Source organism: Leucoraja erinacea, chromosome 28 (assembly GCF_028641065.1).
Source record: "Leucoraja erinacea ecotype New England chromosome 28, Leri_hhj_1, whole genome shotgun sequence".
In the NCBI taxonomy this organism is placed as follows: domain Eukaryota; kingdom Metazoa; phylum Chordata; class Chondrichthyes; order Rajiformes; family Rajidae; genus Leucoraja; species Leucoraja erinaceus.
The window spans coordinates 10,774,950-10,801,738 of record NC_073404.1 but is presented as its reverse complement, the minus strand read 5'-3'; the positions used below and the strand labels follow the sequence as shown (position 1 = coordinate 10,801,738).

At 39.7% G+C, this 26,789-nt stretch overlaps 1 protein-coding gene across 7 annotated transcripts in view; it reads right to left on the bottom strand.

Moving 5' to 3' along the window:
• Positions 1–981: 981 nt before the first annotated feature.
• Positions 982–26,789, bottom strand: part of brip1 (BRCA1 interacting helicase 1) — a 197,235-nt gene continuing 171,427 nt past the window's right edge. For 3 of the 7 annotated variants that reach the window (XM_055657700.1, XM_055657703.1, XM_055657701.1), the window contains 4 exons: positions 15,132–15,244; positions 14,648–14,730; positions 5,360–5,716; positions 2,157–3,195 (listed from right to left, as the gene is read on the bottom strand). In XM_055657700.1, the coding sequence (XP_055513675.1) occupies positions 2,363–3,195; positions 5,360–5,716; positions 14,648–14,730; positions 15,132–15,244 (1,386 nt within the window). In that variant the 3' untranslated portion in view covers positions 2,157–2,362. Of the gene's footprint in view, positions 2,060–2,154; positions 3,196–5,359; positions 5,717–14,647; positions 14,731–15,131; positions 15,245–26,789 lie in introns of those variants that run through there. The other 4 variants (XM_055657704.1, XM_055657705.1, XM_055657707.1 and 1 more) reach the window with 3 other exon arrangements.

Sequence of the window (26,789 nt, the reverse complement as noted above, 5' to 3'; positions counted from 1 at the left end):
TTGGTTTTAGAGTAAAAAAGTGACAGGGTTGGGAAAAAAATATTTACACTGAAATTTGTGACTGGTTTGGAATGACCAAGAAAATGTGACAATAAAAGCAGGCTGAACACTGTAATGCTGTACAAAACAGATCAGTGGTCAACCGAAAGCTGTTTCTCTGAAAATTGATGATAAAAACTCTTTTTTTCATATTACATTAACTGTATGTCTATTATATCTATAGATTACATTCTAACATGTTTCATAATACCTTAAGCCAAAAATATAATACTGTGCAAATAACATTTGAACAATTAATTTCAAATATGAAATTTAATCATGAGAAAACCTTCCTCTTATTAATATTTCACCTGTTTTGTATATATTGCAGTGACCTATACTGTAAATCTATAAGCATTTTAAATACATTATAGTTCCCAACTATAGTTAAAATTCTGACAGTTTTAACACATTTCCCTTATTGATCAACTTAGTCACTTTATTTTTACAATCATAATCAATTTTACATTTTCTGGTACAGTTCTGTCATTGTTTGTGACAGTGAAAAGCAGGTTTTCCAGATTATCAAACTACACTCCCAATAATACACGTGGGCATGTTCCCTCACTTTAAAGCTATAGCTCAGAGAATAAACTATATCGTACACTTTCAGTTTGTATCTCTTTCATCATTGATATCACTATGTCATACCCTGGACACCTATGTATCTGGATAGGTGAAACCAGATATATATATATATGCATTATAAAGAGCAAAAAAAATATGTGATGCATTTAGAAATGATATCTGCCAACTGAGAGATTATTTTGCACAAAATATTTACATAAAACAAAAGTAGCATTCCATAACTTTGAATGCTAATGTGATTAAAAAAGATCAACTTCGTTTACCATAGGATACAAAGGCATTTAGCAGTAACAACTATCTTTAAATGGGATTACCATGAAATTTGCCTTCCAATTGTCACATTTTATTACTTAAAAAAAAATCAACTATTTTTAAAGTAGCGGATACGAAAAGAGTCGGTTCAAAAGCATAGCCTTTCAAGAACTGTGAACAATTAAAAATGCATTAATAATGTTCAAGAGCATATAGGTTTATGCAAATCTGCTAAAGCATAGTACAACATTATAAGATATAAAAGTTAACTGAAATAGAATTCAGAAACACAATTACAAAATCATGACCTAGCCAGGGCTATACTTGATACTCACAAATCTGACCAATATTCTTTGTCAATTGTTTATATCTTACAAGGTTATTCATGATTATTGCTATGATCTTTTGAGAACAAAGCACATTACAGAGGTTTCTATTATTGTGGAGGAAACAACAGTGGGTCTCCATTATTTTTTATAGATCTAACATATATGAATGAACTTTTAATTCCCAATTTACCTTTATGTCCACAATCCTGAATGACTATTCTTGGATTGATGATATTTTAATAAAAATGAGTATATGTGCTTCGTACAATTGTGTTGTATTGCATAATTTCCACTCTCAGAACATTCCACATGGCTTTGTCTTCCTAATGAGTGAATTAACAATCTTGTGGCTAGAATGCTAGAATGATTAAGATTAATGTTACTAAAAAGGCAATTTAATTTATTTTTCTTATGTATCTTGGATTCATTGACAATTTTGCATAACCATTTGAATTCCTTGCAGATGCTATGTCAAATGGATAGGACCATTTATGTCTAGTTTAAAGTTGGCAATGTCCTTGGAACAAAGCAGTGCCCATTTTTAGATTAATTGGTTCTCTCGTGCAAATTGAAATATTACAAAAGCTAGTTCTGTAGAAAGTACACTTCAACATCTGGGTTTGATCTGCATATGGTAGGGGCAGAACAGTGACATCTTCTTATACAACGTCTGACCTGAAGTTGCACAAGGTGTTTGAAGGAGGGATGTTTTAGTCGCCTGCATGACCATTTCTTAGTTAAATTAAATATAGTTTGAGAATAACAAATTCTATTAATTGAAGATGGACTCAAAATGCTGTAGTAACTCAGTGGGACAGGCAGCAACTCTGGATGACGTTTTGGGTCGAGACCTTTCTTCAGACTGAGAGTCAGGGGAAAGGGAAACTAGAGATATGATAGAAACAAATCTTTAGTCTCCCTCTCCCCTGACTCTCAGTTTGAAGAAGGGTCTCGACCCGAACGTCACCCATTCCTTCTCTCCACGGATGCTGCCTGTCCCGCTGAATTACTCCAGCATTTTGTGTCTATCTTAGGGTTAAACCAGCAGATGCAGTTCCTTCCTACAGATTCTATTAATTGGTTGGGTTGGACTGATAAACTCCTGTTCCTGGATGAGAATAAACTATGAAAGAATAGGATATGTTTGTTTCATATTAGTCGCCATCATGAGTAAATCCAAGCTGTTGTGTACATAAATTCCGAGATATTAAACTAATACCTTTATTTCTAGATCTGGACAGCCTATGATTTCTGCTCTTTTCTACTTTGTCAGCTTTTGCCACTTCGGCAACATGCTGGTATCTTTCGATGGTATCCTCCTCATTGTCAATTGGTATGTTTTTAGGCATAGCAGCACAATCACAAACATCATCAGCTTTGAGTGCCTGTGGAGAACTATCACCTATTCCTAGACATTCTTCCTCTGAATCTCTATCAAAAAGCTCTGGGGTGAAACACAATGTCTCATCCTGAAAATCCTCTTCTTCCGCTGCAGGCCCCTGTACATCATTGTCAACCAAGGGTGGCATTTCCATTATTTCTGCCTCAACCTCAAAGAATGGTTCCATATCAGAGGGAGGTGATGCACCCATGGAGCTGTTATAAGAATTTCCTGCACTGTCGTAAGTTGTTTGATTTTGCTTATTATTCTCAAATGGATGTGTAACAGCATTCAACGATACATCCTCTTTATTGCCGAATGATGTATTAGCATCTCTCTGTAACAGAAACTCTAACTGAAATGAATTTGTTTCTCTTTCTTGCTGTCTCAGCATAACATTGTTAGATTGCACTTTTTCATCCTGCTTCAATTCTCCAAATGGAAAATGCAAGTGAATGGGTGATGAAGTTGTCGGCTTTTTGTAGAAACATTGCATGATAGATTGTGATGTTTTTCGCGAGTCACCAATTTTCATTTTGATACCAGATTTTTTAAAAAGCGGGGTCTTGGTAATATTGCTTGCAGAAGAATGATCTTTCTTGTTGGCTGTAGTACATACAATAATGAGAAAGAAAAATAAAGTGTCAATGCAGTGTAACTTTAACCCAATTATTTATGCAAATATTGCAATGTACTTCTCAACTAGGCAAAATATACTGTGAAAATTGAAATAAAAACATGGTCAAAGTTTTAATTTTGAGCACAGCATACTTCAAGTATTCAAATTACAATTGCTGGTGAGTAATATTGTAAAGCAAACTCAGAAATGCCTAGAAATCACCAATGCAGTATTAAAGTCTAAATAATACTCAAAATCTCATTAATTACTTTGCAGCAATGCTAATGAACTTTATTTCGTAGAACACAGCTAGGAGCTTTTAGAATTATGACAGTTTGGAAAAGTAAATATGAACCTTTATTTATATAGCTCCGTGAATTTAGACAAACTCCAAATTGGTATGTGAATCACGCAGGGTTATTAAAATTTGGAATGCATTCCAATAAATACCAAAATTCAGTCAATACAGATTTGATGGAGGAATACACAAAAATATATACTTATACAAATGGGGAAATGAGCAGGAAATTGCATTAGCATTAAAAAGAAAAATCAAAAGAAAAAGTTTTAAAGTAATATACTTGAAGGCTTTTTCTTTAGTAACAAAATTTGATGAGCCCAATGAAATATAGTTCAAAACAGTGAGTCAGAACAAATATAAAGCACCCGTTAAGTGGTTGTGTGCTCCACATCTGTTGGGTGGGGGAAATAAATTTAATAGACATAAGAATTCTAACTGTGGCTAACAAACTGAGGAACAATTCTGCCAGTCAGGCCTACAACTCGTATCTTGCTTTCATCTACAGGGATAAGAGACAGTTGAGAGCCAGGAAAGATTTTATGTTAAAAACAAAGCAACGATTGTGTTGTTTGGTAATCAGTTTCTGATATTATGTTTTTCTATGTATAAGCATTTTAAAATCAATTAAAAAATAGCACATGTAAAGTTCTCCTGCGGTTTGGGTGAGGTGAAGTGCAACATAGGTGTCTTCAAGGTAAACTGAACACCATCTCCTGACTGATTCAAGAAAGAGAAAAACGAGTCTTATCTTTCATTGTTTAATAATTAATTTCCACTATCAAAAATTAATTCAAACTTATTATATCAAAATGTCATTTGGTGAAGAGCTAATCAAAACCTCAAATTAATGTTAAAATGGTCTCCTTAATGAAGATTCCATCAGAGTAAAGGAGAAATACTTTTATCTCTCCCAAGATAAACTTACCGTATTTCCCGGCAATGAAGATGCACTTGCGTCGAAGACCCATCTCCATTTTGAGTGGCTACATTTTGAAAAAAGGCTGGCGGGACAGGATCAGGTGATCGAGAAAGAGAGAGAGTGAGAGATCGAGAGAGAGATAGAGAGTTAAAATGAGAAAGTGAGAGATAGAGAGATGAACAGAGAGAGAGAGAGAAAGAGAGAGAGAGCCAGCCTTCCGCCCAGTAGCTACCCTCCAACCACCACCTCCACTGGTTGCGCCTGTGCCGAAGGACACCATGGCTGGCTGCCGGGCGGGCCAGCAGAAGGTGCTGAGGTGGCGGCCGGTTCCGCAGTCCAGTCCCGGCGGCCGCTCACAGCCACCCGAGCTACTGAGTAAGGTGTTGGCATGATCCCCGACACCCTCCCACTCAACGCTCCTGCCCTCCCTGCAACTTTACCCCTGGCGGCCCAGTCAAGTTTGCTACTTTGTGCAGCCCAGGCCGTGCTGACCTGGGCCACACTCCCCACACGCTGTGAAAGGAACTCTCCCCTCCCCAGCGGCGCTGTCCTTTTACAACCGCTTCCCAGCTGTAGAATGTAAATCAGCGGCCAGCAAAGACGGATAGACTTGGCTATCCCTCAGTACAACAACATCGTTCTTGATGTTGCTGTACTGAGGGATAGCCAAGTCTATCTTTCTTGGCTAACAATCTAACCTTCGGCCTCCAAGACGCAGGTAAATTTTCGGGCCTTATTTTAGGGTAAAAAATAGCGTCTTCATTACTGGGAAATACGGTACTTGCTAAACGGTAGATAGCATGTTAGTGATGGTAAAGTGCTCAGCTAAAATAAATATAGCACCAAGCTACTAATATTAAAAATCTTTACTCTGTTTTATAGGTGACAATAATCTGCCACAAGAAAACAATTGTACTTTATAATTACTAACCTGGTATTTCTGTGATGCTAGCTGTGCTGGTATCACAGAAGGTTGGTATAGGAATGGCATTGGGACTTTTCTTTTCATTTACTGTGCAGATGTTGGATTGGGTGAACTTTGGAATATTATCTTCTGGTGAGACTTGCGGGCTAACGGTCTGTGACTGATGATCTTTGTTCTTTTCCTCTTTAGGCTTTTGAAAATGTTCATTTGAACATCCAGTTGCAATAGACGGCATTTCATTTAGGATCTTGGGTAAATGATCAACACTCTTCTGGTGAGAATCAGAAAACATGCGCAATGAATCCAAAGCACAGTTGAAGTTTGGATGGTGTTGGACTTGCCGACGGATCCATTTTGACAGTCCTATAATGAGACAAATGTTACGCAAATGAAAATTAAAAGAATGGAGAAAATAACCTTCTCAGTTAGAGAATTAGCATTCAAAAATTGGAATATAGATTTTGTGTGGTACAATTCTTTAAGTGAGCCAAAGAAGTCAAGTGTAAATAGCAATTGGGGAGAGGGAGTCGAATATTGAATACGTAAAATAATCCAAAAACCTGCCACAAAAAAAACATTAGTACTTTATAATAACAGCTTCAGCGTTTTGATATTGATTTCCAAAATCTTAACAAGATTTAACAAAAAGAAAGACATGACATGCTAGAGTAACTCAGCAGGACAGGCAGCATCTTTGGAGAACATAGATAGATAACGTTTCAGGTCAGGACCCTTCTTCAAACTTATAAAAAAACGTTTTAACAAAAAGTTAAATAAAAGTTAGACCTTATAAAAGACACTAAACTAACAAATATTTCAATGGGTGTTTTCAAATAAATGATTTCCATGGTTCAAATACGAATAGCACTGCCTTAATTACTAAGTGAAATGCTGCCTGTTTTTGGCTCCATAAGTATATTTACAACAATGTAGACAGTGAAGTTCATTATGCATAATAAAGTTTCATTATTCAGCGAGTCAAACGATTATATTTCAGTCTTTCCAACTGGTTTCTATGAGATTGCGACACTGATTTATGCATCAAAGTGTTGAGTTTACCATTATTCCCATATCTATTAAACATTGCAAATACAAATATAAAAACAGCATCATGTTGCCAAATTCCAGTCCTGCCGCTCAATGTTCCTAAGCTCTCTCAAAGGGAAGTTTTAAAATATAAAGTTAGTCAAAATTGTGAAATGGACTCACAAAGCAAGCAAAGGTCTTGACAAAAGTCGTAAGTATTAAACCAGTATGGACACATTGATAAATTAATGTATTATTCTATTACTTTGTTTTGAATAAACCTCTACAGCCTTGTAAGGTATAGAATGCTGAAGGTTCCAAACCCTGAATGAAGTATTTCTTCCTCATTTCAGTCATAAATGGCTTACCCCATAGCCTGAAACTGTAGTGATTTGTCTTGGACTCTTTAGCCAGAGGAAATATCTTCCTCATATTTAATATTTATAGATTTTTTGAGTTTTGAGAACATCTTTTTTTTTTCAAATCTAGGGAATACTGTACTTGTCCACTCAATCTCTCCTTATGTGACAAATACACTATTGCTGGAACAAGGTCTAGTGAATATTTGCTGTACTCCCTCTGCAGCAAGTATGTATTTTAGGTTTAAAAAAACCCAAAATTGCACAGAATACTCCAGGTGTGATCTCACCATGACCCTCGATCACAATATAACTTATTCCAATACTGACCCTCATGGTATCCCATTAGTCATAGCCTGTTAACCTGAGATTTATTCTCGCTCTTTCAGACCAATAACCAATTCTCAATCCGTTTCAGTATATTGCCCCCAATACCATGTGCCTTAACTTTGCTGACACTGTGTGGATTCTTATCAGACCACCTTCAACCAATGAGTCCAGACCCAAAATTTTGACTGACCATTTCCATCCTTAGAGGTTGCCTGACCAGCCATGTTCCTCCAAATTTGATTTTCCATTTTATGTAAATTAAAGTCTCCCATGATGATTGTATTACTCCTCTTACATGTGTTTAAATGTTCTGAGTTATGCTTTCCCAGTATTATAATTACTACTTAGTTACTTAGAAATAACAACAACCAATCTTTTTTGCTCTTTATTACTTCTTTGTTAGACCCAAATTGATTTTTCTTCTACATTATCTGTTGAGCCCCATGCCTTTTTTTTTACCATTCTACTGATGTTCCTTAAACAGTGCTACAACGGCATCTTCTTATTTGTCCGTCCTCCTTAAACGTCAAATACTCTGGAATATTTCGTTTCTAGCTTTAGTCACCCTGTAGCCATGCTTCCATAACGGCAATTAGTTCATATCAGTTTTCTTCAATCTGTGCCAACAATTCACTTACCTTGGACAGGTTAATTTAGGAATACACAGAGGAGCAGAAATAAAACAGATACATTTTGGAGCACCTCAGCGGGACAGGCAGTATCTCTGGAAAGAAGGAACGGATGGCGTTTCGGGTCTGATGAATGGTGTGGACCCAAAACGCCACCCATTCCTTCTCACCAGGAATGCTGCCTGTCCCACTGAATTACTCCCCGTTTTATGTCTCTCTTCAGTTTAAACCAATATCTGCAGTTCCTTCCTATACATTTTGGAGCAAGATGGAAGAGAACATCGCCAAGTTTGCGGATGACACAAAGCTGGGTAGCAGTGTGAGCTGCGAGGGGGATTATATGAAGCTGCAGGGTGACTTGGATAGGTTGGGTGAGTGCACAGATGCGTGGCAGATGCAGTATAATGTGGATAAATGTGAGGTTATCCACTCTGGTGGCAAGAACAGTAAGGCAGATTATTATCTGAATAGTGTAGATGAAGAAAATTGGAGGTGCAACGAGATCTGGGTGTGCTTGTATATCAGTCACGGAAAATAAGCCTGCAGGTACAACAGGCAGCGAAGAAAGTAATGGCATGTTGGCCTTCATTGCGAGATGATTTGGGTTTAGGCGCAGGGAGGTCCTACTGCAGTTGTACAGGGCCCTGGTGCAAGGGGCCCTGGTGAGACCACACCTGGAGTATTGTGTGCAATTTTGGTCTCCTAATTTGAGGAGGACATCATTGCTATTGAGGGAGTGCAGTGTAGGTACACAAGGTTAATTCCCGGAATGGCGGGACTGACATATGATGAAAGAATGGGTCGAATGGGCTTGTATTCACTGGAATTTAGAAAGATGCGAGGGGATCTTATAGAAACATTTAAAATTCTTAAAGGATTGGACCGGCTAGATGCAGGAAAAATGTCCCTGATGTTGGGGAAGTCCAGAACCAGTGGTCAGTTTAAGAATAAGGGGCAGGCCATTTGGGACTGAGATGGGGACATTTTTTTTCACCAGAGTTGTGAATCTGTGGAATTCTCTCCCACAGATGACAGTCGAGGCCAATAAGCGAGTTTGGTATTCCGACTGCGCATGGCCAGGTCATAGGTCACTAGCTATAAACATTCTCGGCAGCTGTGGTGCGCAAGCCTGCGTTTCGTCCATGGTCAGGGTCGGACCCGGGTCTCCGGCGCTGCGGGCGCTGTTGAGTTGCTGCTGGGCCGTCCCCATTCCCTCTCGGGTGTCTCGTCCCTGTCTGTGGTGGCCCTGGGCTGGCGGGGCAATGGCGGCCCCGGACTTGCAGCCGCGGGGGGGGGGGGGGGGGGGGGGGGGCGCTGGCTCCAGTTCGGCTCTGCCTGTCCAGCCGGGTTGGCCGGCAGCCGGGGCGCAAGCCTGGAGCAGGGCAGCCCCGGACAAGCCGGCGGTGGGGGGGCAGGGCTCTGCCTGTCCAGCCGGGTTGCCGGCCGCCGGGGCACAAGGGAGCAGGGCAGGCGGACTTGCAGCCGGCACAGGGGGGAGGCAGTGGCCCCTGCTGTCAGTTGGCTCGTCGAGGCAGGCAGAGTTGAGCTGGGTTTGCCATTTCTCCACGCTGGCTGTGACCTGGGGGCCGCTGACCCGGGCCGGTGTTCCAGCGCTCCAGACGTCTCCGGCTGCCCCCTAGGCGGGGATGGGACACTCGGGGGGGGGGGGGGGGGGGGGGGGGGGGGGGGGGGGGGCGGGAAACAGTTCAATGGCGATTCGGCAGCCCTTGCGGCGCCGGGGACCCGGATTCGATCTTGGCTGCAGATGAGGGTCTGTGTGCGTGCAGCTGCCGAGAATGGCTCTCCACTGGTCCAGTCTCTCCCCTCACCCCTGTCTCCCACTTGCATCTGCCCCCTCTATCTCGCCGCTACATCCCGCTCTCCTGTTACCTGGCACCCTCGTTCCTCAGATCAATATATTTTTACACATAAATCATGAATAAAGATAAGAATTTGTACACAGTTTATACAGTCAGCGCTTCATAGCACTGTTTATAGCAAGTGACCTTTGACAAATCCCTTGATTCCTTGCGTTTTTTGGAATACCAAACTTTCTTATTCACTGGATGCTTTCAAGAGAGAGTTAGATTTAGCTCTTAGGGCTAAACAAATCAAGGGATATGGGGGTAAAGCAGGAACGGGGTACTGATTTTAGATTATCAGTCCTGATCATATTGAATGGAGGTGCAGGCTCGAAGGGCCGAATGGCCTACTCCTGCACTTATTTTTCTATGTTTTTTAAGAGGTGCTTTTGGAAACTCAGAACACAGATGGTGGATAACTTAAGGAACTAGAAGTGTAACACATCTGAGTCAGTTATAAGGTAATAATTAAGATGTAGTGCATTAGGAATGTGCAGTTCTTCGTGAGAGCTGTGATTAAAGTCATGTCAGTTGTTTTGTCCATTAAAGAGGACTTTGCACTGATAAGACTACAACTTTGTCAATAAAAATCATCGCTTGATTAACGTTTAAAACAATGATGCAAGGGATATTTCTTAAGCCACATTCCTCACTAAGTAACAAATACCTTGTCCAAATCTCTTTTTTTCCCCCAAGTTAAAATAATCTCCCAATCTGAGTCTTGCAGAGGAATTTTGTGAAGCAGAGAATTCCATTGGCTTACATCTTCCTCAATGAATACATTTCTACTCATTTTGATAATAATCGGCCAACCATTTATCCTGAGGCTTTGTCCTTAGTTCCAAACACCACAAAAAGATATATCTTCTCCGCAGTTACTATTCTACTTTTATATATTTCAATGAGATCTCCTTCTTCTGAACGCCAGTAAATGCAGGTTTGTCCTAATTAATTTCTCTTTGCATGCTAATCTGGAATTAATCATCTCTGGAACCACAATTGTGATAGCCTGCCAACTTGAGAAAGTCCCTTTATTTCTATGCAAGAAAACAATCTACTGGTGGAATTTAGTGGGTCAGGCAACATCTGTGGAGGAAAAAACAGTCAAAGCTTTATGTTAAGACCCTACCTTTGGATTAAAAAAGGTTTTAATCTGAAATGTCAACTGTTAATTTCTCTTCACACTTGCTGAGTTACTCAAATTGATTGTTTTTTTGCTCAATCCAGCATCCATAGTCATCTATGTCTCCTTTTATTCTTACGTTGCTTTCTGGACATTCATTAATCTTCTACCCATGTTAATCTGATACCGTCAACCCAAAGTACTTTGATTTCATGTATCAACCTTTTGAGTGATACCTTATCAATACAGATTTACAGGTTTCCTCGAATCTATCTTATATTTAGAGTTTGAAAATCAACAAGATGTAAAATAAAATGTTTCCTTCATGAATTTAAGTACCCTTCCACAACTTCCTTGATATTAGTTTTATGGACTTTTGTAACAATTGATGTCAGGCCAACTGGTTTATAGTTAGTAACCCGTTTCATCTCTTCCAACTTTCAAGAAAGGCATTGTTGCACTTGCTACTAAGTGATCCAGAATGTATGGAATTTTGGAAGATTGTCAATGACGAATCTGGTTTCTCTGCAGCCAAACAGTAACATGGGACTGCAGGTGCTGGAATCTTGACAGAATACAAAGTACTGGAGAACTCAGCATGTCTGAAGAATAGTTCTGACCTGAAACTACGCCTATCCATTCCCTCCACAGAACCTACTAACTATTGAATTAATCAAGCATTTTGCATTTTTTTTCCCCACGGCAGCTATGTTTTTAGAACTCTGGTATGCTGGCCATCAGATCTAGAGAATTGGTCAGTTTTTAATCCACATAATTTATTTGTCTTTATTAATATTAACTACATTAACTTTCATATCATCAGACGCTATTTCTGGTTTATTTAATGGGACTTCTTCCCATTAAATAAGCCAGAAAGATTTCTTCAGTTCCTCAGCACTTTTTAAAATGTCTCATTATAATTTCTCTTCCACTGCCTTGAAGGACCCATATCTATTTTTGTTACCCCCTTCATTTTAACATAATTATGTCATATTATTTTTAACAATTTACTTGGTAGTTTTCCTACATATCTTCCCCTTTATCACACTTCATATGTCATCCATTGCTTACACTCAGGTTTACTTTTTTACATGGTATCATTATAAATCTCTTCATTTAATCTAATATCACCACCCTTAACCTTTTCATTAGCCACAATGGATCACTCTTCCTGTGGGGATTATTTTTCTCAATTTTATAATTGAGAATTATTCAGTATTTCTACAGAAACATTTGCTGTTGTTTTTCCCACTGCTGAACCTTTTAATATAATTTCCCAATTTACATAATTCAATTAAACCCTCATATATATGCAGTTAGCCTCATTCTTATTCAAAACTCAATGTTGAATAAATTGTGCCACTCCTGAATGGAATAGAAAATGTTATCATATACTCATTATTTCCTCTGTAGAATGTCCTTGCATTAAAATGGCCAATAAACCTGCCTTATTAATCAAGTCAAAATAATTCATGAAAATAAAAACACGTGAGATGTTGCTGAAAGAAAAATAGAAAATTCTGGAAAGATTCAGGAGGGCAGGCATAATCTGAGGAAGGAGAAGCTATGATGGCTCCAGATTCTCTTGTTCACATTTCCAACTCCACCAACTGCAACTTCTTGAAATGCAACATCTGTTCTTTTACTTTGCTCCTTCCCACCTTCCAGGAACCTAAATAGTATATTCTGGTGAAGAAGTGTTTCACTTGCACATCTTTCAATCTAATGCATTACATGCAGTGCACACAACATGGTGACCTAGTCGCTGGAGAAATTAAATATCGACCATTGAGAAGAACACTTTTGTTCAGTTCGCAAGAGTGACCCGGAGTTTCCAGTTGTCTGTATATTAATTCTCCATCCTATTCCCATTCCAGCCTGTGGGAATGAAGTGCACAGATGAACCGAATATTGGTTTATCTCTGTCCAAAGACACCATCTGACCTGTTGAGCATTTTAAGCATTTGCTTAGTGGCTTCAGGTTTCACCATCAGCTAGGATTTGCATTTAACAGTTTTACCATATTGCTTTACTTTCACGCTTTCTACCATATTTCATTAATTGATGAAAATAAGAGATCCAGCAATTACAGCATCATCGGGGCAACCATGACCTCACCCATTTAAAGATATTCCTTTTGATTTATCATCCTTGACCACACCTTATCTGCAACTTAAAACTAACATTTCCAGTGCTGATGAAGCCTCTGCAACCTGAAATGTTGGCTGTTTCTCTTTCCAGATGCATCCTGACACTAATAAGAATGCTGACCAATTTTTCCATTCTCAATCCTGGAAACTGATGGAAATCTTTTAACCACAAGCTGGTTGTTGGAGTGTGTTTGTGCACTAGTTATTCACTTTCGGAATGTAGACTGGGAGTTCAACCTGCAATAGAGGGATGTGAATCTCATAAAATGGAATAAACAGGGACAGGGTCATTGCAGGTCTCAGTGTATGAACTCGCAATATAAAACTGGCCAAGTTTTGGCAGTATTAGGCAGTTAACTCAGACAGCACTTAAAAATGGCTGGTTAAGGAAATGAAACCAATGCATTTTTGTATTAGAAGTGCTCTTTTGAAGATGAGTCCAAGGCATGTTCTTGGAACAGAGCAGATGCTTATTTTTTGTTTTCTCCCAAGGAGGGGTGGAGGGCACGCAGGAGGTCTCCTCTCACCGGCTTAGAATCTTAATTTAGGAAATGTACATGTGCAAGAGAATCTAAAAAGGAGAGAGGATAAGTACAGGTCAAAAAATTAACTCCTAATTAGGGATTAGTTTGAAAATTCCTCAACCTCATAATTGCATCTGTGCATTTGGAGCAATTTTCATTATTCGTCTTTCAAAAGCATGGAAATCTAAAAGTCAAAACATTATTTTGAGTGTACCCTCTAAAAATTTACAGGTGCTCATGTGCTCTTAAATTTTTTTTACAAGTCAGCCACTCATGGGTACACTAGGAATAAATATTTTTTCTTAACCCTTAAAGCATTACATCATTGGATTTGCTGTGTTACTCATGAGGTGCTCCTATTCATCCAGCAGAGAAAAAGGTTAATGTGGCACACTCAGTCTCACACACATTACATAATGTTTTTTTCAGCCAAATTCCGCTGCATTGGCAAGTAATAGCGGTGTTACTTAAAAATCAGATGCAAATAAAATTTTTATGGTCTAGTCATATCAAGCAGCTGTTTCACATTATTTTCAAAACTGAAATGCCAAAACAGAGCTATAGCACCATCCAGTGACAAATGGGTAGTAATTTGAAATTCTCAATGTTTATGCAGTGCCTACAGCAAACAACTTTTATGATGAACAATGCTCAGGTTCTTAATTTGTACCGGTATATATATATTTTTAAAATCTCTTTCTTTTTGGGGATTCTCTTAATGTAGACAACTCTTCTGATTAAGTCATTTATCTCCCCGAACTGGCATTGTCTTCCATTAGATCGAGTCACAGAATTGTGCAGCAAAAACAAAAAGGCCTAACTTGTCCGTGTCTACACTAATCCCATTTGGTTACATTCAGCCTTTTTCATATCCAAGTACCTGTCCAAATTATTTTAAAATGTTGTAATCTGACTCAACTACTTCCTCTGGCAGTTCATTTCATATGCCCTCCACCCTGTGTGCGAAAAACTTGCCCCTCAGATCTCCCCCTCACATAAAAACCTAACCCCTCTAGTTTTAGATTCCCACACCCTAGGAAAAAGATTCTATCAAACTTATCTTGCCTCTCATAATTTAATCAATTTCTAGAGGCCACTCTTTAGCCTTATTCCAATGAGAATAAATTCAGCATTCTGAATCTCTATATAAAGCCCTTCATTCAGTCCACGGACATTCTCATCCAAATCATTTATATCTATTGTAAATAACAACAATCACAGCAGCTGTCCTCCAATCTTGTTATGAATGTACTAATATTAATTAATTTACGATAGCTTAATAGTTTCTTACCTGTTACATACTTTTTGTTATTACTTCTAAATCGGTCATCAACCAGGATCAGTGCTCCCCAGTCAGTCTTATGCCGAATGCATCTATAAGAGTATATACAATTACATCTGCTATCAGTTATTTTCTAAAGCTACTATTATCCATACTAAATTATCTATACTAAAGAATATTTTCAGATGTTAAAATAGACACAGATTATCTGTGTATTTGTGATAGTGTGCATACACTAAAGATCATTTAAACTTTTGAATCCTAGAGAGAAGTTATGTACAGGAGAGAGAGAGAGAACACCTGGATAATGGAACACTACAGCCCACCTATTCCCTTGCTAAAAGCAGGCTCATCATAGACATGTAAATTTGTCCATACCGTAGACATTCAATATTTATTATATGCCTTTACATCTGCTATACTATATAATGATCTGTCAAAAAGGTCACATGAATTATGCTTTCCTTTCCTTTACCTACCCATTAACTCTTACCTTCCCAGTGCTTGATTCAATGCTCGAAATGCCTGAATCTCATACCATTGACTGCCAGGAAGCAGACCACGGGTCCTTGAATGCTGGTCGTTATATTTCCGTTTTAATTCCACCTAAAGGGAAACAATAGACCCAGTTCAAATAGTCACGTATTAAAAGTGCTACGTCATGTGTGTAATACAGTACTGATGCAGATTGAACACTAAAGCAACAGAAATCCTGAGGAGACCACCCAGCAGCCTAGGCACCATTCTTGAGATGACAAATCAGTCAACATTCCAGAGCATTTATGTCATTTGGATTCTCTTGGTTCTGTACTAATCTAGACATTTCCATTTCCCTTTCCCATCCTTTCCCTTTCTCTGAATTTAAGATGTGTTTTTTTTTTCATGTTTCTAGTCAGATGAGAAGCCATTGACGTGAAATGTTCACTGTTTCTCTTCACAGAAGAGCTTTTTTAAAAAAAAAATCATCCCAGGGATGCGCTTTGCAGATTGAGCCTGCACATCCCCAATTGCCCTTGGGAGGTTCCAGGTCAGGTTGGTGTGTGGCTTGGAGTATTCACTCAGGCCTGCCTTTTTGAACTGCTGTGGGGTACTTTTGAGGTGCGGGTACACCCACAATCCTGTTACGGAGGGAGTTCCACGTTTTTGACTCAGCAATGCTGAAGGAACGATGATGTATTTACAAGTCAGGTTGGTGTGTGCCTTGGAGTATTTCCTCACAATCCTGACTTGAACCCGGAGGAGAGGCTTCAGGGAGTTAGGACGCAAGTTTCCTGCTGTAGGATTTCTCAAAAGTGGTATGTTTACAAAAGGTCTAAAAGGATGCCGGAGAGAGGAGCAAACATGACTGGGTAGAAATATGTGATATTTAAAGTGGATTGTTGGAGGATGAAGAGCCAAAGCAGGTCAGCAAGACGAGGAATGAGATTACTTACTATGGTGCAATGTAGATAGAGATATCAGAGTTTGGATGGGTTGCACCATATGAGCGAAGTACAATAAACTGCCTAGAAGAACATTGATATCTCTAGAGATAAAATGGGCACAAAGAACAGTTTCAGCAGCAGATGGCTGATCGGGTTTGGCAGGCGATGTTATCAAAGTGGAAGCGGCAGTCTTGCTGATGATATGATATGTGATTGGAAACTCAGCTTAGAATTGAACAGTTTTGTTGTGTTGGAGACAGGCATCTATGAAAAACATGGATGCTGGAGTAACTGAGCGAATCAGGCAGCATCTCTGGAGGTCATGGATAGGTGACGTTTAGGGTCAGAACCCTTCTTCAGAGATTGTGGTTACAGGGAGGAGTATGGAGGGAATTAAAGGTTGCGCCGGCAAAGTTTTGGATCATCTTGTTTGTCAATGCTGCACTGGAATAATCAGGTTCCTATAGCACACTTGCTAAAATTCACTCTTTTTACCCTAACACTAACCATAATTGAACTAATGGAATATATATTGCATCCAGTCATTAATGGATATCATTATTATCAGTGCTTTAAAATGGTATGGGTAAATGTGTATAATCATATAATGTTTATTTTGTAACCTGGGGACCCGCTGAATATGGGAAACTCCAAAAGTAACTATCAGAAAGTAACAAAATAAATCTTTCCAACAAAGTGCCGGAGTTACTCAGCGGGTCAGGCAGCATCTGTGGAGCGAATGGACAGGTGATCTTTTGGGTTGGGACTCTTCTTCAAAATGATTGGAGTAGAGGAGGGGGGAAGGGTGGAGAAAGCTGTTAAAGAAAGGTAGGGCAGGACAAAGCCTGGTAAGTGTTTGGTGGATTCAGGTGAGGGGGGTTTTGCACAAAGGCACAAGATGAAAAGGAAATGAAAGGGTGTCAGATAAGGACAGGAATGTGAAGCTAGAAGGAGGCATATGTTGAAGGAGATGGGGACGGGGTGTGTGGAAGAGAGGCGGTTGAAGTCTTTGCAGCATTTGCCAAGATAATACTACAAAATTAAATCTCACATACTATGTGCAATAGACATACATGTACAATTTTATACGGCTGTATACAATAAAAACATTTAAAATATGTTAGAAAATAATTATGTTTTTTAGCTCGACTCTCCAGATGATGTTTTGAAATGTTTATTTTTACAGCTGCAGAAAGGAACATTAACTACTTTCATTTTTTGCAATTCTGCATACTAAATAATTAAATTTGGACACACGTGTTCTTTTGCCATCCTTTAGATCTTCAAACCATTAATGTCATGATACATAGAACAGAAATTTCTGATCATAAACCAAAAAATAAACATGATAGCAACAGTTTACACTATGCATAACTTTCAATTTTAGTTACATAAAAACACTGGGAATTTACATTGGATGAAAAATAAATCTCTTGGATTTAACAGTTATCTCTTGTCAAAATGTTTTAGATGAGAGAGCTGAAAAAGCATGTGGTTGAACCTCAAAGGTTACATCACAGTAAGAGGGTGCAGCGCAGCAGTTAAATTACTGGCCCAGTCATTCAGCGGCCTAGGTTAACATCCAAAGAAACAATTTCAAATCCTTTCAGGGCAGATTTGAATTCAGTTAATAATCTGAAATTTGGGGTAGAAACACAATTATTTGTCCGAATAATGATGATTTTGCCAGTAATGCCAAATCCCAAAGATTCTATACATAACTAAAGCTCTGATCTTGTTATCTTCCGGTTGCGCGGTCATTCTATTCGCGCAAAAACATTACGTGAGAGCGCAACGATTTTTCGCCAGCTTTCTCACTGTTCTCCCGCGCTGCGATTGCACCAAGTTTCATTCCGATCCATGGTCTAATGTGAACTTTAGCGAGGTTTAAAAATCTTAAAAACCACACGTGCGCAGATCAATCTTCTCTCCTGCCGTTCAGCGCAGTCTTTCAGCTGAGACTTTTCTCCTGTCACTCCGCGGGACGGTCCGCCCCTTCCTGCACCATCGCATCTTTACTGCAGCGGTGGATGCCGGCTAGTTTTCCAACCGGACACAATTTTCGGAGGGACTGGAAACAGCCCGGCACGGGAAATGTCGCCGAACGGAAAGCAGAGAATCTGCTCTCGGCGGAGGAGAACGACCAGCGATCCAGCAGCCAACAACCAACCAGCGGCTGCTGTGAATCAGCTCCAGCCCCTTCCTCTCTGGACCCCCTCGCTGGCTTCTGACCCCTTCCCCCATGATACCCCACAACCCCCATATTTTTTCCAAGCTCTCTTCCCCCCCACCCACACCCCACCTCCTCCCTCACAGCCCACCCTCCCTCCACCCCCCTCACCCCACCCCCCCTTCCCCCCCCCCCCCCTCCTCCTCCCCCCATACCCACCCCACCTCCCCCCCCCACCCTCCCACATCCACCCCCAACACCTCCCTCCCCCACACACCCCCCCCGTCCCCCTCCCCCACCCACACACACCCTCCCCCCCACACACACACCCCCCCCCCCCCCCCCCCACACACACACCCCTACCCTCCCCCACACACCCTCCCCCACACACTCCCCCTCCCCCAACGCCCGCCAGCTGCACCTGCGCAGAAATACCTGCAGGTTCTACGTCACAATGAGAACCCAATGGGCGGGAATGGCTGTGCCGCCGGAGAGCCGCTAAGAGTGGATGGGGTGGGGGGGGGGGTTGAGGGGGGACGCAGTGAGTGCCTGGGGGGAAGGGCAAGCGGGGGAGTGGGGGAGGAGGGGGGATCAAGGGCGTCACAACGGGAACCCGTCAGCCGCGCCTGCGCAGTTAGGGGCTATGGGTGAGTGGTGGAATAATTCATTGGGGGAACAGGTTGCGTTGGAGGAGCAGGTGAGTGGTGGAATATTGCGTTGGGGAATGGGTTGCGTTGGGGGAACCAGGCCTCCCGTGTGACTGGGACTAAACGGGTCCCACTTAGTCTAGTGAATGTATAAAAATAACGATTGATGGATTATATTAATAGTTTAATTTTATTTTCTTCCCTTGAAAGATGTTATATATGCATAAGATTTCTCCATCATTTGACTGGAGACTATATAATCTCAATGTTTAAATGTATCAAAGACACAATAAATTGCAGGGGATTATTCCTAGCCTTGTATTACTTAATCACTGTGTTTAATTATTGCAACATTTCCGCCAATTCATATTCCTTCAGTTTTACTACCATGAAATCAGTTTTTACATTAATAAATGACATTGCAAGTATATTATGCCAAGTTAGTTGGTAAATTGGAATTTTATATAGGAATTGCAAAAGAACATTAGCAAAAAGATCCCATTACTACTGGTGAGGAAATAAAAAGGCAATGTTAAGAACATTTTATGCTGAAATAGACAGGAGAGTATTCTGATGAAGAAAGCCAAAATACTGACAACAAATTACCAAATAAGAACAGAAATACACTGAAAAAAATTGACAACTATTTTTCATCCCAATATGACAAATTTTGGCAAGATTAAAGATCTGGCAACTAATTAACAGCTCAGTTTAACGGTAAGACTCTTTCCCGATTCTGGTCTTGTCTAAGTGAACATTTTGGTGCAATCGTGAGGGAGTGTGGCTTTATCAGAGAGGTCATCCTTTGCATGAGACTGCACACCAGGGCCCTGATCTATCTTGACATAAATAATCCAGGTCATTCTGTTTCTGTCTTGATTAACATTTACCCAGTAGAAACACCAAATGGGAGATTTGATTTTTTTCTTATTTTGTAGCAATATAGAATACTCAATCAACTCAATGTCCGGTCTCAGAATGCACACATCAGTCCCTTTATTCCATTGTCCCTCTCAGACCCAACAACTCCATCCTATTTCACCGGTCACCCAGCTACATGAGTAGTAATTTACAGTGGCCTATCAACCTACTAGCACATCTTTGTGATGTGGAAGGAATCTGGGGCACATGGAGCAAACCAACTTGGCCACAGGAAAAATGTGCGAACACCACACATACAGCACTATTGTCAGAATCGACTTATGGCGTTGGAGCTATGAAGCAGCAATTTTCTGCTCAACCACTGTGCAGTATACTGTTGTTTATTACGTTGTGTATGCAAATTAACACCCACATTTACTGCAAATGATCAGAGTTCAAAAATGTAATTGCCAATGGTCTGCTGGGATAATATATTGGAACTAGCATGGATAGATAAATTAATACATTTGACTTCACAGAATTGTAAGATATGAAATTGTACCAAATTACACCTTCTTTCGAAGCACTGTTTAAATCATTTAAAAAAAACTTTCCTCCAAATGTAAGAAGCTTTAAAGGCTGTTTCAAAGAAAATGATCAATATCCTGTGGTGGCGCGACTGACTAAAGGACAGGTTCTAGCATAAAACCAAAATGACCAGAACTGTGCAGATTCTGATGTAAATACTACAGTGCATTCAGAAAATATTCAGACTCCTTCACTTTTTCCACATTTTGTTACGTTACAGCCTTATTTTAAAATGGATTAAATTCATTTTTTTAATCATCAATCTGCACACTATACCCCATAATAAAAAAGCAAAAACAGGTGTTTAGAAATTTTTGCAAAGTAATTATAAATAAACAACTGAAATATCACATTTACATAAGTATTCAGACCCTTTACTCAGTACTTTGTTGAGGGACCTTTGGCAGCGATTACAGCCTCAAGTCTTCCTGGGTATGATGCTACAAGCTTGGCACATCTGTATTTGGGTAATTTCTCCCAGTCTTCTCTGCAGATCCTCTCAAGCTCTGTCAGGTTGGATGGGATGTTCAGAGAAACATCCAGAGATGTTCGATTGGGTTCAAGTCCGGGCTCTGGCTGGGCCACTCAAGAACATTTACAGACTTGTCATGAAGCCACTCCTGCATTGTCTTGGCTGTGTGCTAAGGGTCGTTGTTCTGTTGGAAGGTGAACCTCCGCCCCAGTCTGAGGTCCAGAACGCTCTGAAGCAGTTTTTCATCAATGATCTCTCCGTTCATGTTTCCCTCGATCGTGACTAATCTCTCAGTTCTTGCCACTGAAAATCATCCCCACAGCATGATGCTGCCACCACCATGCTTCACAGTAGATATGGTATTGGCCAGGTGATGAGTGGTGCCTGGTTTCCTCCAGACGTGACGCTTGGCATTCAGGCCAAAGAGTTCAATCTTGTTTCATCAAACCAGAGAATCTTGTTTCTCATGCCTTTTGGCAAACTCCAAGGGGGCTGTCATACGCCTTTTACTGATGAGTGGCTTCCGCCTGGCCACTCTACCATAAAGACCTGATTGGTGGAGTGCTACAGATATAGTTGTTCTTCTGGAAGGTTCTCCCACCTCCAAAGAGAAACTCTGGAGCTGTGTCAGAGTGACCATCGGGTTCTTGGTCACCTCCCTGACCAAGGCCCTTCTCCCCCGATTGCTCAGTTTGGCCGTGCGGCCAGCTCTGTGGAGAGTCCTGGTCGTTACAAAATTCTTCCATTTAAGAATGACGGAGACCACTGTGCTCTTCGGGACCTGCAAAGCTGCAGATATTGTTTTATACCCTTCCCCAGATCTGTCTCGACACAATCTTGTCTCGGAGGTCTACGGACAATTCCTTCGGCTCCATGGGTTGGTTTTTGCTCTGACATGCACTGTCAACTGTGGGACCTTATATAGATCTCCGAGAGGGCTCTGATTTGTGCCTTTCCAAATCATGTCCAATCAATTTAATTTACCACTGGAGGACTCCAATCAAGTTGTAGAAACATCTCAAGGATAATCAATGAAAACTGGATGAACCGAAGCTCAATTTTGAGTGACATAGCAAAGGGTCCGAATACTTATGTAAATGTGATATTTCAGTTATTTCTTTTTCATTACGTTGCAAAAATTTCTCAACACCTGTTTTCACTTCTTCATTCTGGGGTATTGTGTGTAGATTGATGATAAAAAAAAAGAATTTAATCCATTTTCCAATAAGACTGTAACGTAACAAAATGTGGAAAAAAGTGAATGGGTCTGAATACTTTCTGAATGCACTTTACACTATGACAGCTGAATTTGTTCACAGAATGTGGGTTTTTAACCAGACAGTAATACTCACTTTCTGTTTGAGATAATAAATTCTATAGTCTATCAACTACCAGCATATACAGCATGAAACACCGCAAAGGAACATAGTGTCTAACCTTCTCTTGTTCCACACCCAGTCCGGAATATTGGAATGAAAAATAAATTCATTTTTGAATACCACAAGATATTAAATCTTTACAGAAAACTGTCACTTTAAATTTGATCCCATTATTGGAACAGTTGAATTTTTAAAGCAGTTCAAAAGCAAAGGTTAAGTTAAAATGTATAGCTTAAATGCGGTGAGGCATTGTGGTTGATGCCCATTTCATTAGGCTTGATTTAAACAAGCATAGAAAATAAACTAGCTGGAAATCAAGCAACCAAACTGGATAGATGCAGAGTCATTTTAATATGTTTTACATCAATTCCAATATGCTTTCTTACAATCAGTGCATAATCCACACCACTGCCAATATGTGCAATTTACCATTGTTATCATTGTTGCATGACAATGAATTAGGGAGCAATTTCAATCTGCCTCACATAAACAGAATAAATGCACACAGAAGATCTGTAAAGGATGCACATGTTTGTACGCTTCATAGGATGAAAAAATGACAGTTCTGACCAATTTATAATCTCCTATAGAGGCAAATAAATAGATGCCTGCAAATATAAATGATAATATGCCAGAAAAAAACAATTTTTCATAATTGTACATCTTGTGACATCCCTAATATTATTCACATTATATTCTTTATCAAATTAATCAAACTATTTGATTCAATTTATCAAATCGTGGGATTACTAAATAAGAAAAAAAAAAATTCCTCCAACAAACATGAAAGATCAAACATGACACCAAATGAGCCATACACTCGTATTCCAGTAATAAATGTCTAAAATATTCCTCTGCAATAATGATAATTTCATTACATTGTGCTCGGAACCAAAGTTGATCATAGGTTGGGACAGCTGTTTAATTTGAAAAAAAATCAATTACAATCCAATTACAAGCATTAGTGTGATAAATTTTAAACCCCTTCCAACCATCTTAATTCAGGGGCCTTGCCAGAGTAGGTTTCATCACTAATTCCACTGGGTGGCGCCGTCAGCGATGGCAGCCTCACCAACAGTCTGTCTGTCTTTTCTGTTATTTTTAGTGTGTTTAAAAAGTATGCGTTAATGTTCTCTGGTTTGTTTTATATGGGGGATGGTGGAGGGGGTTGGGGGAAACTTTTTTCAATCTCTTACCTTGTCGGAGATGCAATTGTTTTCCGGATCGTGTCTCCAGTCGCTCTGCGGAATAACATCATGGAGCTGGCGGCCTTGCTCGAGTTTGACTTTGAGCCCCACCACGGAGCTGTGGACAGGAGCATGTGATCCCTTGCCTGGGATCGACGCTCCAACCGCGGCCTGCAGATTTCAATGGGAACTGATGTCGGGAAGTTCCAAAATTGCAGGAGGTTTGACTCGTCCCGACCCTGGGTTTGATCGCCTGGCGCGTGGGAGCTGTGATCCTCCCACTGCGGGAGCTTGATTGCCCCGATGTGGAGGGCTCAACCGCAGGATGCGGGAGCACAGAAAGCCCCGATAATGGAAGGTTCGACTGCCCCGACCGCAGGAGAACGAAGAAGATTTAACTTTTTATGCCTTCCATCACAGTGAGGAATGTGGGGGAGTCGCTGTGGTGGATGTTCATGGTAAAACAATATTTAGGTGTCTTGTTGCTCTTTATTGGTATGACTATATGGCAAATCAAATTCCTCTTATGTTGCAAAACCTACTTGGCTAATAAAGTACTATTATGATTATGATTAATACCTAATGTGTGAAGATAAAACATAACAGGAGTTTTTTTCAATATTAATACATACTACTTACTTTAAGTAGACAAAGGTAAATAATCATCTTTAATTTGCAAAACAACTAAACCAAAATTAAAGATAATTAAATTTGATATGCATGGGATAGTCAGAAAATAAAATGAATTGAATTCAATTCAGTATTCAATTACATTTTTTAGAATAAATACAAGTGGTCTTTGCAATTGAAGTTAATTAGATAATTGAAACATGAATCTAGATTTAGCAGCTCATTACCAAATAATTCTCCATTATTGATAATGAAACAAATGGCCCTTATTGGAGTCTTTGCCTGTAAAGACTTGGTTTGAAATCGTCATTGAACATTTCCACACTGAATCACCTGTACTATCCCATGTACGGCTACATTGATGGGGATAACTCCGTGCAATTTTAAACCAAAACACCAAAAGAGATGTCTTCCCTTTGTTGACACGGTTGAGACATGGGGCAGGAAGAGAAACATCATTTGTTATTAGGTTATGCCATTTTTAAAAATTAGATAATTTCCATCTTATTCGCATCGCCTTTCACTTCTTAGTTCAATTTTAGGATATTAAAATGGACAAATTCAAAATTTTACATTGCAATATTCCGCTTCAGATATCCAAGGTAAAGCAATTTTGTAATGAAGGGCGATAGAAACTGAGCACTTTGAAAGCTGGAAATGCTTATGTACTCAACAGATTAATAATTATAAAAATTGCAATGGCTGAATGATAAAGGAAGATAATCTGTTCATAAAAAAAAAATCAATGTTAAGAAATGATTATTGACTATTCATGGAAAGCCTTTTAGAATTGTAAGTGAATATTCTTTTGACATAAAATGCCGCTGCTCATAAAATAATTGTCCATTATTTACAAATCTGATCATAATGCTCTGCAGGTCACGCTGGCATAGCATCTCAGAGTATATCCTCTCAGATTATTTTTTTAAAATATTGTTTCTGGCATGCCCATATGAAAAATTCTATTGTTACTCATTCATCACATTAACAGATTTGATGTCTTGCGATGATTCCATTCTGGAGTAAATTTGCAGATGGACAAATTATTGTAGGGATGTCAATTATTCAAAATGAAGTAGTAGAGCTCACCTGACGGCCATAGGAATAAAGGTGCATCCAATATAGTGATTAGCAAAATAAATCAGAAGCTTACAGCTTGCTGATGCTAGCACAGGAGTTGTACAATTAACACAAGGCTTTTGGCATTGGTGTCGGATTATTATTGTCATGTGTACTGAGATATAGTCACGCAGGATCCTTTCATGTTTCTTTGAGAAATTAATTAGTTTTTGAATGAATGAATGAATGATTTATTGTTGCACGTGTACTGACATACAGTGGAAAGCTTTTGTTTGCATGCTATCAAAGTCAAACATTCAAAATACAACCAAGCCATACACAAATACAACAGGTGGTGCAAAATAAAAATACCAAAGTGTAGAATATAGTAACAGCGATATATTAACAGAAAAAATGTCCAAGGGCCATAATGAGGTAGGTCGGAAGATTGGGATTCCACCCTGACATTTGGGAAGACGGTTGAGTAGTCTGATAACAGTGGGGAAGAAGCTGTTCCTGAATCTGGTGATATCTGTTTTCAAGCTTCTGCCCAACAGGAGGGGGGAGAAGGTGAAAAAGGTCATGATTTAGGATATTTATGGTCTGAGCCAAGGTATCTTCAATTTTTAAGAGGGCTTACATTCTCTTCCATAAGATACCAATGCATGTCTCAAGCTTATGAGAGATTAAATTGTAAAAATGATTTATAAAATTATATTTTACTCTAACATAATTTCATGAATAAAAAGTGTTTCTTTATCACATAGAAAGTGATTTCTATCATAATTTGAAAATGAGTGAACAAAACAAGCTTTTCCCAGCTGGCCTTTGGTGCATTCATTCTCAAATAACAATGTAACATCACTGGAGGGTAGCTAATGTTGTTCACTCATTCAAATCAAAACAAAGGAGGGATAACTATAAAACAGTGAGCCCTGCATCAAAAATAGGAACATTTGTGGAAAACATTTTCAGGGATATTACTTATGTTCATTTGGAAATAGAAGGCACTGATTAAGAGTCAAAATGGTCTTGTGCAGGGGAAATCTGATCTCACAACTAGATTAAGTTTCTTGATGAAGTAAAACATTGATGTAGGTGGGAAAATAGACTTGGTTTACATGCACTTTCACTTTTGACAGTCCCACATGGTAGGCTGGTGCAAAAAGTGAGGGCAGATGGGATCCAAGATGTGGTGGCAAACTAGATCCAAAATTGGCCTGATAACAGGGCTGCCAACATTGGGTGAGAGTTGGGAGTGAGAAATTACGAGAGACCAAGTCCGAGGGAGTATAGCGACAGGGGGGGGGGAGGGTGTCTTCCTCCCATTGGTACGGAACATTTGCATTTTTCAGCTTGAAATTGTGCAATACTGTAGCGAGTCTTTTAACTTACACTTGAATGCAATATATATGCTTTAAATTGGATTGGAGCGTTTTTGAAAGGGGGGAGGCTGTGCGATCACTGACCTTGGGGGTACCCAGTGAGGGAGAGGAGCAACCGAGTGGAGAGAGGGTGTGGAAGAAGGGTGTCCCCCCTCCCAGGGTAGGAACCTTTTGAAATTTGATGTATTAAAATCATGTTTTAGTGCACTGTAGAAGTATGATTTCAATGTTTTTTGTATGAAGTATTTTTAAGAGGTAACTTTTTAAGGGGTAACTTTATCCACACAAAGGGTGATGGGTGTATGGAACAAGCTGCCAGAGGAGGTAGTTGAGGCAGGGACCATCCCAA